This window comes from Sinocyclocheilus grahami, unplaced genomic scaffold, assembly GCF_001515645.1.
Source record: "Sinocyclocheilus grahami isolate Dianchi unplaced genomic scaffold, SAMN03320097.WGS_v1.1 scaffold317.1, whole genome shotgun sequence".
NCBI lineage: Eukaryota > Metazoa > Chordata > Actinopteri > Cypriniformes > Cyprinidae > Sinocyclocheilus > Sinocyclocheilus grahami.
Genome location: NW_015505496.1, coordinates 1,418,015 through 1,432,062, shown reverse-complemented (window position 1 = coordinate 1,432,062; position 14,048 = coordinate 1,418,015). Strand labels below are relative to the sequence as shown.

Sequence of the window (14,048 nt, the reverse complement as noted above, 5' to 3'; positions counted from 1 at the left end):
CTTTGCATAAAAGTCTAACAAGATGGTCTTAAAAGAAACTCTTGATTCCAGTGGGGCCCCTCTTTGAAAGGTTAGTAGTGCAGTGTTTAATCACCATAACCCATGATTCTTAGACAACTGTGAAAACTGGGATAACCTGTAAACCCAAACCAGTTTACATGGAGAACAGCTGCATTAATCTGGCTTTTCCATGAAAACATAGAGGAAGTGAGGATTCTGTTTTATGGCCATCATTAGGTGAGGAAATCCTGTCTGATTTTTTTCAGAAAGCACCTCCTGCTCTTTTAGAACAATATCAGTTTTATATTTCTCTGTTTGACAACACAAACCAAGTTTTCAGAAAAATTTAAAACTATATAATAATAATTTGAAAAATTCTTATTTGCAAAAACAATCAATAACCAATTAATGACACTTTTTGGCACAAGGGGGGGTGGGGGGGTGATTAATTAATAAAATAAATCAACTCATTCCATCAAGTTTTTTGATAGAAGTTTGAAGTTCCACTTCATAAAACTTGGAAGATGAATTAAAAATGTTATAATTTAGCATTTACACCCCATAACACTTCTATCAAACAGTGTGAACCTGTGATAATGAGCCATGCCACTCAACTCAACGATTTTGTAGCTTAAGTGGAAAATTGTCTCAGGTTACGTATGTAACTCTGGTTTCTCGAGGGAACGAGATGCTGCGTCGAAAACGCTAGGGGAACGCCTTCTGCGACCCACGCTCTGAATCACATGTGAAATCAGTCCAATAGCTGAACGGGATGTCACGGCGGATGACATCATGACCAGGAAGCTATAAAAGCACGTGCGGCGGAGCCAGCTTCTAGGAATGAAGCAAGCGCCGGCAGGGACGCCAGAAGTATGGCATCGAGACGCAGTGTCTCGTTCCCTCGAGGAACCAGGGTCACATATGTAACCTGAGACGTTCCTCTTCAGGAACTCAAGCTGCGTCGAAAATGCTAGGGGAACGAGAATGCCCATGCCGCCAAACTTCTAAGTCTCTGCCTAGTGTGGAAACTGCACAGTTAGGGCGAGAGAACAGAAGAGCCGGGAGTGGCTCGCATGTCTAGACCGTAAAACCTAACAAAGGTAAGGGGCGTGGACCAACCCGCAGCGTTGCAGATGTTCTGCATAGGCACACCCGCTAAAAAAGCCTTTGAGGCTGCCACAGTTCGAGTCGAGTGAGCCTTGACCCCTAACAGTGAGGGGAGATCAGAGGACTCATAACATATGGAGATGGCATCCACTATCCACCGACTGAGGGTTTGCTTAGTTGCTGGAAGACCTCTTAAAACTCTCTTAAGAGAAGATAATGCCAGAAGAAAGGTAGTCTTTATCGTAAGGAGGCGATCAGAAATCTCTTCGATAGGTTCGAATGGAGGCCTACAGAGAGCTTCTAGCACCACTGCTAGGTTCCATGTAGGGACACGAGATCGTACCCGAGGCCTCAGCCTCAGCGCACCGCAGAGGAAACGTGTAACTAGGGGGTGTCTCCCCACTGAGATGCCACCGAGAGGTGCGTGGTAGGCCGCAATGGGCGCCACGTAGACCTTCAGGGTGGAGTGGGTTAACCCTGTAGAGAAACGGGCCTGCAGGAACTCCAGTACTGTACCGACTGGGCAGCTAGCTGGGTCGAGCTGGCAGTCTCTACACCAGGAAGTGAAAAGTTTCCACTTCCAAGCTTACAGTTTCCTCGTGGAGGGAGCTCTGGATTGGAGGATGGTCTCAACAACCTCAGTTGAGAGATCGGATGCTATAAAGTTGTGCCCCCTCATGGGCCACACCCATAACTTCCACAGCTCCGGGCAGGGGTGAAATATCGTGCCCTCCGCCTGTGAGAGGAGGTCCCTCCTGACGGGAATCTCCCATGTAGAGCTGTCGAGACGGGAAATCAGGTCCGAGAACCATACTCGGCCCGGCCAGAACGGGGCTACTAACAGTAAGCGGACTTCATCCTGGCGCACTCTCTCCAGAATTCCTGGGAGCAGAGAGATCGGGTGGAAGGCATACAGATGAAGCCTCAGCCACGCCTGTACCATGGCATCCAGCCCCAGCGGAGCTGGAGGCCCTGAGACAAGAACCAAGGTTTCCTCCACATGTCTAAGGCACGTAGGCATCTCCGCGTGACCTTGAACATGCAACGCGGGTTTCCCCTCAGGGAGAACCCCCTGGTCTTGAGCCACCACTGTAGGGGTATCATGTACAGCAGGCCAAGAGTAATCACGTTGGACGCCGCTGCTATCAGACCCAGCAGTCTTTGAAACTGCTTGACAGTGAGTGACTGGCATTCTTTCACTCTCTTGACTGCAGTGAGAATCGACTCGATCCGAGCAGGAGACAAACGTGCCTGCATCGTGGTCGAATCCCACACCACGCCCAGATAGGTGGTTCTCTGTAATGGAGAAAGCACACTTTTCTTGGCGTTTAGTCATAACCCCAGTTCTCTCATGTGAGCGAGAACAACATCTCGATGTCAAACCGCTATCTGCTCTGAACGAGCTAAAATCAACCAATCGTCGATGTAGTTGAGTATGCGGATGCCCTGGAGTCGCAACGGAACCAGAGCAGCATCCACACACTTCGTGAAAGTACGGGGTGAGAGTGCAAGGCCGAAAGGAAGAACACAATATTGGTACGCTTTGCCCCCAAAAACGAACCTCAGGAACTTCCTGTGATGAGGAAGGATGGAGATATGGAAATATGCGTCTTTCAGATCGATCGGGACAAACCAGTCCTCGGACCTGATCTGAGACACGACCTGTTTGAGTGTGAGCATTCTGAACTTCAGTCGCATGACTGAGCGGTTCAATAGGCGCAGATCTAAAATGGGACTCAACCCCCCATCCTTCTTCGGAACAATGAAGTAACGGTTGTAGAACCCGGAGTCTATCTCGTGCGGAGGGACCACCTCGAACCGAACTGGATTCCGTAGCCTCTTTCTACAGTACGCAGGACCCATTGAGATACATTTGGCAGTAGCTTCCACGCTGCTAAATAATCTACTAAGGGAATCAGTCTCTCGAGACTGATCTCCGGTGTGCCCAGAATGGCTAGTTCTGGGGACCTCCGCGAAGGCCGCGAGCCTCTCAGTGCCGCTACGTTGCTGGGCGGTAACTGACAGATATGCTCGCTGGAGACCGCTGCGCTCTGGAACACCGGCAGGGTTGGCAGAACGATCTCCCGAGGGCACTGGGGGGAGACGGGCACCGTGTAATGCGGTGTGATGCGGTCTGCCCTCGCTAGTCCTACACTCAGATAGTCAGGACCGTTTTGTCGAGGACCTCTTCGCCTGAAGGACGGTCCACAGATCCGGCTTAGGCTTTGAGGCCCCCAACCCAGAGCGCTGCTTCTGCCTCCGGTCCCGACGCGGGGGAACACGGGCGGCAACGCACTGTTTTTGCATCTCCCTATGTGAGGAGCTGGTACGCGGTGGGGACTGCTGCCGCCCAGCAGCCCCCAGAGCTGAAATACGGCGAGGAAGGAACCGCTGAAATGCTGCCGCTTGTTTTCGAGCCTCCTGGTCCCTGTCGACGACTGAATTGACAGCGGCGCCGAACAGGCCAGAAGGCGCAAGCGGGGCGTCGAGGAGGAAGACCCTGTCTTTCACTTTCATATCCGATAGGGTCAACAACAAATGCCTCTCTGCTGCCACCATAGCTGCCGTGGACCGCCCAATGGCGCGGGCAGCCATGCCTGGGGACAGATAGCTAGCTAGCATCTGTTCAACCCGGGGCATCGCCTTATAGCCACGCTCAGTTAGCCCTGCAACATTTCCATAATAATCTGACGCAGGGATAAATAGGCGGGCCGAAAAAGGCCTGGCCCATGAGCTTGACACCTCGGTGTGAAGGTCGGGAAAAAACGGCAGGCTCCGGCATGGAGGTGGCGGCTTCGCGCGCAGGAAGCGTTCATCCAGCTTGCATCGCTGCGGCTCGGCCTGCTTCTCGGCGGGCCAATCTATTTTTAGCTTGGCCACGGCACGAGTAAGCACCTCCACTAGCTCCTCATATTGGGGCGATTGAGGGGGCGAAACCTCTTCGACGTCCTCCACGTCAACCTCCTCGGAGGAAGACAGGAGAAGCATCGAGCCGTCACCCCGGGAGGAAGTAGCCGCAGAACGGGCTTCTGAACCCAGAAATCGGGCACTGGATCTGGTGGGTGAGGAAGGAGATAAGAGACTTGCCCATCTCCATTCCCTCTGCCAGATCCAACTGCGAACCCCATGAATGCAGCCGCCGCTCCGACTCGACGGAAGCGGGGCCAGCACCGCGAGGAACGCTAGCGAAGGCTCCCTCCTCAAAGAGAGCCCTCCGGGAGCGAAGCGTATGCAGTGGCAGGCGCTCGCAATGCGGGCAGCCGGCCCCATCAAGAGCTGACTCTGCGTGCCTCGCTCCCAAGCAAACCACGCACAGGCTGTGTGTATCCCCACTCGTGATGTAACGTGGGCAGGGAGGAACACACAACCTATAACGTGGCTTGCACTCGCCCTTTGCATGCTTTGTCTTAGCGTGAGCCTTAGACATAGCTGCTTATTAGACTTTTTTCTCACAATAGACAGACAGCAATAAATATGACTGACACACATAGAGCGCTTCGCTGAATGACAGAAAGCTGACGCTGGCTCCGCTGCACGTGCTTTTATAGCTTCCTGGTCATGACGTCATCCGCCGTGACGTCCCGTTCAGCTATTGGACTGATTTCACATGTGATTCAGAGCGTGGGTCGCAGAAGGCGTTCCCCTAGCATTTTCGACGCAGCTCGAGTTCCTGAAGAGGAACTCCTTTTGAGATCTAATGTTGTGTTAAAGACACAAGTATGACTTTAAAAGAAGTGGTTTTATGGTCATAACCAGGTGTGTGAAACATCTGTTACGCCTCATTTCAAGGGGAAATTATGAGCAGCACTGAACTCCATGAAGCTTTTTCCTCACGCACAGCTGGAGAGCAGGGTTAGGTGGGAATTATGTAGGTTTAATGATGGCCCTTGTTCAACTGGATGGATGGAGATAAATGAGTTATGTGTAACAGCCTAAAATTGGAAGATAGACCTAAATGATCGGGCACTGGATCTGGTGGGTGAGGAAGGAGATAGGGACTCGCCCGTCTCCATTCCCTCCGCCAGATCCAACTGCGAACCCCACGAATGCAACCGCCGCTCCGACTCGACGGAAGCGGGGCCAGCACCGCGAGGAACGCTGGCGAAGGCTCCCTCCTCAAAGAGAGCCCTCCGGGAGCGAAGCGTATGCAGTGGCAGGCGCTCGCAATGCGGGCAGCCGGCCCCATCAAGAGCTGACTCTGCGTGCCTCGCTCCCAAGCAAACCACGCACAGGCTGTGTGTATCCCCACTCGTGATGTAACGTGGGCAGGGAGGAACACACAACCTATAACGTGGCTTGCACTCGCCCTTTGCATGCTTTGTCTTAGCGTGAGCCTTAGACATAGCTGCTTATTAGACTTTTTTCTCACAATTGACAGACAGCAATAAATATGACTGACACACATAGAGCGCTTCGCTGAATGACAGAAAGCTGACGCTGGCTCCGCTGCACGTGCTTTTATAGCTTCCTGGTCATGACGTCATCCGCCGTGACGTCCCGTTCAGCTATTGGACTGATTTCACATGTGATTCAGAGCGTGGGTCGCAGAAGGCGTTCCCCTAGCATTTTCGACGCAGCTCGAGTTCCTGAAGAGGAACTCCTTTTGAGATCTAATGTTGTGTTAAAGACACAAGTATGACTTTAAAAGAAGTGGTTTTATGGTCATAACCAGGTGTGTGAAACATCTGTTACGCCTCATTTCAAGGGGAAATTATGAGCAGCACTGAACTCTATGAAGCTTTTGGTCACGCATTGCTGGGGTATGAGGCCCAGCTGGAGAGCAGGGTTAGGTGGGAATTATGTAGGTTTAATGATGGCCCTTGTTCAACTGGATGGATGGAGATAAATGAGTTATGTGTAACAGCCTAAAATTGGAAGATAGACCTAAATGAGAACATGTGTAGTTTAGTAAGAACCCAAAATTATTTACATTATAATTTGTTACATTATAAACTGACTAATGGTGACGGTATGCATCTCCAAATTATCTACATGAATTAATCAGGTTAGCATGAGTCCCAAAAACAGAAAGAGATGTGTATTTAAAACTTCAAAATTTTAATTCCAGTTCTGCTAATAGTCAGATAAGACAGATGTTTTGGTTTAAAGCAGTTTATCATATGAAAATATGGGTATTAATAACTCACTATTACTGAGTGTAAGCTGTGCAGAATCATGTACAGTGCGTAATCTGCTTAAGTGTGATGCCTGATGAATCATTAAAGTTCAGTGATACTGACAGGTGTTTAGAAAGGACACAGCTTCATTTAAAAAAGGTGCAATTTATTTTATACAAATAGATGAAAAATGCATATACAAAAGATACAAAAATGTCTGAAACGTCAATAATGGCTGAATAAAGGAAAATGTCAAGATGAGACTGAATGAGATTCTTCTGAAATCTGCCATGTGAGATCATGCTGTGATGTACTAAATGCTTTGATGCGTATGGTGTCATTACTTTAGCATAAGACAACAACTGCAGAAAAAAACTAACACAGTGAACACAGTCTAATTGTTTAAGGTGGTGTGTGTGTGTCTAGCTTTCTTTAACAGATCAAACTATTTCTTAGTAGCATCTCGTGGGTGAGAAACAAATCAACTGTCAGATGTCAGTTTTGTAAAAACAGTGTCAAATTCAGCGGTCACTGGCCAGTGCCAGTGTGTAGAGAGCGCTGCCTACTGTGAGGGCAAAGTGATTGGCCATTCCTTTTCATTATTTATGTATGTATGTATGTATGTACGTATGTATGTATGTATTTACTTATGTATGTGCTTTTTTAAAATTGCTTCTGTGCACTATCACTGTTTTAATAGAAGTTTTTAACCAGTGCACTAGTCAAATTTATATCTGAAGACCCATTGTTTTCAGAAAAAAAAATATATATATATTACACTGTAAAAAAAAAATAAAAAATACAAGAATATAATAATAACTGTATAATGTATGCTTGAAAAAAAATGTTTACTATTGAAATTACATTAATTGGCCAGACTGCAGCGGAACATGAGGCACTATAATCACAAGAGCTGCAAGTACCTAATTTTTTTTTTTTTTAAATTGTCAAAACCTAAACAGGATTTAATTAAATTAACAAATTATCATTACCAATACATCATTTCTTTGCATTTTTATGTACAACAAATAGTGCACAGTTGTCATCAAACAAATAGTGCATCAGTTGCTTAAAAACTAAATAAATCCTTGTTTTTCTATCCATTTTCTACATCAAAACTTTGTGATCTTTTCTATAAAAAAAAAGTTAAAAGTTAAAGTTAAAACAGGTGCATTTTTTTACATTATTCCTTTTTTTTAAACAAAAATTACTAATATTATTTTTTATAGCTGGTGCGCTTAATTCAGTATTACACAGAATAAACTCAATTTGATACACAAATATGAAAAGTTTACAATCAGTTTCTCTCCACGCATTAATGAACCATATAAAATATATAAAAACACACAAGAACCACAAATTAAGTGAAAATATAAATATAACAATGTAAAATGTAATATAAAATGTAAATAAAACAAGCAAAAATAATAATAAAGAGAAAGCAAAGCAGGGGCACATTCCTTGTACGTCACTATAACATCCGAGATGAAATGTCACATCCAAGATGATATCATCGCGCTAATCAGGATCTGGCTAATTCGTTTCTTCGAACGCACATGTTGTTGATGATTAGTATAGCTGGATTGAGTTATCTGAGATAATTGCGTGTTCATGGGTTGGTTTAAAAAAGGCTATGTATCGATACTCGAAACCACGATCAGCAATGCAGCGATTGGCTGGCGGCAAGACAGCAACATAATGTCATCGTATAATAAAAAAAAACACCTGACGAAAAACTTGACAAATGTCTGTACTTTTATAAGGAAACAGCCAAGCGAACAAAGCTACATAAATGTTATAATAGATAAATGAAATGTGCACTGTTTTTATTTTATTTAAATTTTTTTACATGATTCCCAATTATTTATATTCACGATTTCTAATATTTGTACAGGCTTTACATTTTTATTTCAATGTGGTAATTAGCAATTAATTTAATTTTATATTTGAACAGATTTGTTACATGACAGCATTAACTGACTGTGTCTATAGTATTAAAGACTACACAACATTATTATACTATCTTTAAATTATTATTATTTTAAATTGTTGTCCCTGGATCAGTAGGATACTCTTGTAATAAAGTAGCAGTGGTAGCGGACAGATTTTAAGTATCAGTTCTGTTTAAAAAGATGCAATCTAATCCTGTTTACATGAAATAAGCCTGCTCCCGAGCAGCTTTAAGCTTACGGACCTGTTGCTATGACAGCAACTCCGGGATGAGCTTCGAAGAACCAAACAATTCAAGATCATGCCAAATTGTCAACAATCAAATCCAGCTAACTGAGTTAGCGATGTACGAAGAATAGGCCCCAGATGTGCTCTGGTGATGTTGAAGTGGATACATAGCATGTAAGGAGCTGGTAAAGATATTAAGCCATATTGCAACTAACATGTAAAAACCTAATTAAATTTTTGCTAAAACTTAATTGACATCCTGTGGTCTCACATAAAAAAAATCTTCATAAAAACAGGACTGAAAATTACACTCACCTAGCTATCTAAGAAGTGCATTCGCTTAACTTGTAAGTGCCACTCTGGGAACGATTTTAAATGTTTTAACATTTCCATGTATGTATTCTGTTCTGTTCTTTTTTATTTTTATTTTTTGGGAGGGGCTGGAGGGGAGTAATAATTAATGTCCCTACAATTATGATAGAAACAAAGAAATAATTAAACGAGGGCTTTTTTCCCCCAACGGTCCTGCCATCTTGCACACTTGCATGCCCACCGAATGTGAGCCATTGCGCCCCATTCTGTTCCCCCCTCAAACTTGATGGTTGTTGAACTTATTTTTAGTGTCATTTGATAAGCTTCCCTGCTTGCACTGAGACATCCCACTGACCCAGCCACTGGTCATTGTCTATACCACTTCCCGTCAAAGCCGGCACACTTTGTCAGATTTCGACTCGAATATCTATTTTGCATCTGAAGTAGCGTGTCGAAAGTGACTGGATCGTTCGAGCCTTTTTCTTCAGCTGCCGCCCCCTTCCTCCCCCACAGTGTTTCCACTGACACTGACATCATTCTCGATCGTCGTCATGACAGCGCGTTAAAGATATATATTGCTCGCTTTTCTGTGTGCAAGTGGAGGGGGGAGTGTGGCGTGGATCATTTCTGGAACAATATGAACAATACTCATCCGTCCATCGCCTCTTTCTGTTTGATCATCCTAGTATATCGAATGATGGCGTCACATTAGCACAACTGAGGAACTTCTTAATTTCTACAGAAAATGTCTAGAAAGGTCAAACCTCATACCAAAGATAAATCTCTAAAGTTGCCTTAAGATCAATCAAAGTTTGATATTCCTATGCCAAGAAAACTTGTGCACACCATTTTTGGACATCCAGTGGGTGGACAGCTGTCCTGATGTATGAAAACCTTTATCTGAGGGGCATGTTTCCAAACTGTGAAGGTCTATGCATTAGTGAGCACAGAACAGACTGCCAAATAAATGGGGAGAAAGCACCAGTCACCAGAAGTAAATCTGTCCCTCAAAACCTTGCTGGAGAGCTTTGGACACAGGGTGTCTCGCGGTGCAATAACGCTCTATTAATTTCTCTGCGCTGTCCTCGCATTGATAGAAAGGTGTCTTCGCAAACTAAAGGGCAAAGTCTTACTGCGTCTAATACCTTAGGGCATTCTGTCTACAATTTGTCATGCGTGTGTACTTCTCAGTGTTAAAATGACAAGATCTCCAGTCAAAGGAGCCCCGCTAGGCATCCGATGATAGTGGGCTTGGAGAGATTTTTGTGAAGAGACATTGCCAAGAGGCAAAGTACTTCTGCACTCCATGAGCCTACTGGGATTAGTTCTACTTCTCAGCCAACGGCAAAGAGTCTCATCTCATTCTGATATATATTTTTTTTTTTTTTTAAATAGCCTCCGTCTGTGTCCATAAGATTAGTTTGTTTTTTTCTCGCAGAAGGCCCAATATGGTCAGAACACGAAAAAGCCTTTACTGTGCATTAAAGCTAACCAGATCAGCTGCAAAATCAGACAGTTTTTTTTTTGTTAATCTATTTAGTCGTCCGCTTGCCATTCAGTAGCTTGAGAGATATCAAAATGATAAGTTTTGGAAAGCCAATACTTGTAAGAGCTGAAACAAGATACTCTAAAGTGACCAATGATAAGCTATGTCATCTCAAGGAAATTCCGCTTTTTTCTGTTGTTCCATCTGACTTACTTGGAAGTCAAAGTATTTCAGAGATGGGATGCTGTCGTCTGTTGATGCTGCACCCGATTGAAATTTATACAGCGTCCCTGGAAGAAAAAGAAAAGGACAGGAGAAGATTTGATTAATTAAGTGATTGGTTCGTTCATCCATTCTTAGTAATTCATGTTTTAGTATTATAATTAATATTACATTCATTCAATTATTAGAAACAACAACAACAACAACAATAAAAATTATTATTATTATTATTATCATTATTAACACATGCATGTTGTGCCTTTTTAAACACATAAGGGTGGCAAAGATGTTCCTTAAAAATAAATGTCTAAAATTAAAAATACATATTTAAAGGTGGAACTTTTAACCTTTATCCCCCCAAAAATGTATAATAGTCCTGTATGACATCAATAGTCCAGAAATCAATCAATCATGGCTTTTTCTCAAAATGGCTCTTACGTTACTGGTCCACAAATATTTAATTCCCGTTAAAATATTACAATACATAATAATAATGAAACTAAAATGAATGTGTACATAATATTAATGTATATAAATAACAACACATCATATCATGGTGGTAAATGTCCTTGGAAATGAAAATATAAAAATAATTTTAATAAAATGACTGATCAAATTTCCCTCATAAATAATAAGTGTATTATTATTATTATTATTATTATTATTATTATTATTATTATTATTATTATCATTACTTTCCAAAAGTATATGTTTTGAGTATTTCTGTTCAGAGATTTTAAATAATTTTTAAATAATCCTGAAAAATGTGGTTGTGGAAAAATGGTTGCTTGTGCTTTCATTATGGCACAGAGTGTCCATGTATCTCCCACTGCTCTTTAGTGTGTGCCATCAGCTGGAGAAACTGGGTACACTGGCAAAAAGAGGGAGCTCTCGCCTTGTGTATAACCACCATACACTCTCCCACACACACACACACACACAATTATGTGCAAGATTTATTAATGTTCTACTGAACCCAAGCATGTTTAACACTAAGAGCTAATATATTTGTATGATTGACATGTATGATTGATAACTAGTGTGTAACAACCAACAATGAAAAACTAACATCACCATCGCCTGCCCTAGTTTCAAGTCACAATTGGCATTAGATATTGGAAGAAACCCAGCATCTTCATGGACTATCCACGAATACGGGGCTTTACGTTGTCCCTGCATTGTAAGCCAAGCAAGGCGCACCCTCTGCGATAGATCTCACTCCGTCAACAAATAAGGCACATCAGATGCTGTTTTGGCCACCGTCGATTGTGTGGCTAAGTTTACTGGATTTTGCAGGCTTTAAAGCAGGAACTCTGAAAAGCTGTCCGCCTTCGCCACAAAGGCTGCGATGGGCTTTGCTGTAGGAGTCGACCAGGTGCAGAGCAATACGGTCATTCCCAAACCCATGGTCAGACCCATTTTAACTCTATCGCTCCCGGGCAAGAGCACTTGGCATTGGAAACTATATCTATGCAATGTCACACTGAGAAAGACAGAGCCCACCTGTGCCACGAGAATAGAAGGACCATGGGCTAGATACATTGGATAGGGTGTTGTGGGTACAGAGAGAGTATTTTTACTTGTTCTTCCCACTTGAGACTTGCAAAATGCAGTTGTCAAGAGGCGATAGAATCAAAATGTTACATTCCCCTTGTGTCTGAAATTTTTATATTGTATAAATAAAATTGTATTTCACACAAATGACTGTGATTTTGGGTTCACGTTTATAAAACGAGACTGACTGCAAGTTTTAGGGTGCATTCTTTGCACTAAATTGGTCAATATGCAGCACGAATAACAGCTCAATTATGATCCCATGAAGGCACAAATATCAAACAACATCAGTTGAAAGTTGCTGAATACATAAAAGCAGGAATAATTACACCACACAGAGTTTATTAAAAACTGGAAAGACACTTGATTGGACTGATCAAAGATTTCTCATGGTTTCATGCCATCTTTAAGAGATCACACCAGGCTCAGTTCATCAAGAGCTTCACCTCCGTGACCCCACACATATGCTACACCTATACAGATCAGTCAAACAGAGACAGCCTGTTGGGGGGCTAACATTACCCCTCCATCTCTGCTCTTTGGAGCACTCTCCGAGCCGCACCATTCTGATGGCCACAAGACTTCACAGAAAGATGTCTGCTGCTCTGATTAGCCGTGTGCTTGGGCACCTGTCCAAAGGAGGATTCTGCATGTGTTTTTGCATCTTATCTTCTGCTAGCCACTCTCTGGAACAGCTTGATTCCCCCAACCCTAGAACTCCCAGAGGAGCCGTCTTGCACTTTCTGTTCTTTAAAGGAGTGAGATCCAGGAATTGGGAATGGTAAAACTTGAAATGTAGCCCATGTCCTTCTCAGGACCATCTCATCCCATGCAAGGAAGATAATTTCATTTCCTCCAATAGATGTACTGTATAATACTATGTACAGTATTATATGGTCTTTACAATATTTGTCCATATAGCTGATTTCCTTACAAAGTAAAAGTGCAATATTATAATACATAAACATTTAAAATTGTAATAATATGTATATAATTTAAATGTTGTATTAAATTTTATATTTTTTACACTATTGTTAATAAGACAGTAAAATCAGTAAGACTTTTAAAAAAGTTTTTGAATGAAATTAATACTTTTATTCAGCAAGGATGCATTAAATTGGTCAACATTGACAGTAAAAACATTTATAATGTTACAAAAGTTTTCTATGTTAAATAAATGCTGTTACTTTGAAAGAACAGGTTTCAGGTTTTCAAAGAAACCTGAAAAAATGTAAAATATATTTCCACAAAATATTAAGCAGCACAACTGTTTGCAGCACCAAATCAGCATATTAGAATGATTAATTACATTTTAAAATATATTCGTTTTTAAAAATTGCTTAGACACTAAAAGTGGTACTTGAGTTCTACTCAGTGAAACTCTTCACTCATATACCTAATCTTTAGACCAAGTCTGCAAAACTACAAGCACATTACATGCTTTAAACTCAGTTTGCTATTGTAAAACAAACTTATTTTTTTGTGCAAAACTCCAAACACAGTTCTCTACATTACACACATCATTCAAAACTAGCAGCTCTTTTGTTTCATTTGGGAAACACTGCCATTTAAATGCCACACTCATTTACTGATGACCTACACCCAGTCATCACGTGTGAAAACACTTATACATAATTTGTTCACTTAGAAATCAAAACTCAGTGTTTTAAGAAAGAAATAATTTTTACCCCCTTGCATTTCTGTTTACATTGTATATATATATATATATATATAGAGAGAGGTTTTTTGCATCTTGAGAACGCATTTATTTGATTAAAAATACAGTAATATTATTGCAATATAAAATAGCTATTTTTATGTTAATTTATGTCAAATGTGACAAAAAATATTTCTGTGATGCGCAGCTGTATTTTCAGCATCATTACTCCAGTCTTCAGTGTCACATGATCTTCAGAAATCAGTATAATATGCTGCTCGAGAAACATTTCTGATTATTATCAATGCTGAAAACAGTCGTGCTGCACAATATTTTTGTTGAAACTGATGCATTTTATTTTTCAGGATTCACAGATGAATAGAAAGTTCAAAAGAACAGCATTTATTTGAAATAT

General features: G+C 42.2%; 1 protein-coding gene across 1 annotated transcript in view; it reads right to left on the bottom strand.

Annotated features, from left to right (window-relative positions):
- Positions 1–10,135: 10,135 nt before the first annotated feature.
- LOC107602005 (anthrax toxin receptor 2-like) overlaps positions 10,136–14,048 on the bottom strand; it is a 68,538-nt gene continuing 64,625 nt past the window's right edge. Inside the window, exon 17 of the mRNA XM_016294382.1 lies at positions 10,136–10,490. Coding sequence (XP_016149868.1) covers positions 10,431–10,490 — 60 coding nt within the window. The 3' untranslated portion in view covers positions 10,136–10,430. The remainder of the gene's footprint in view (positions 10,491–14,048) is intronic.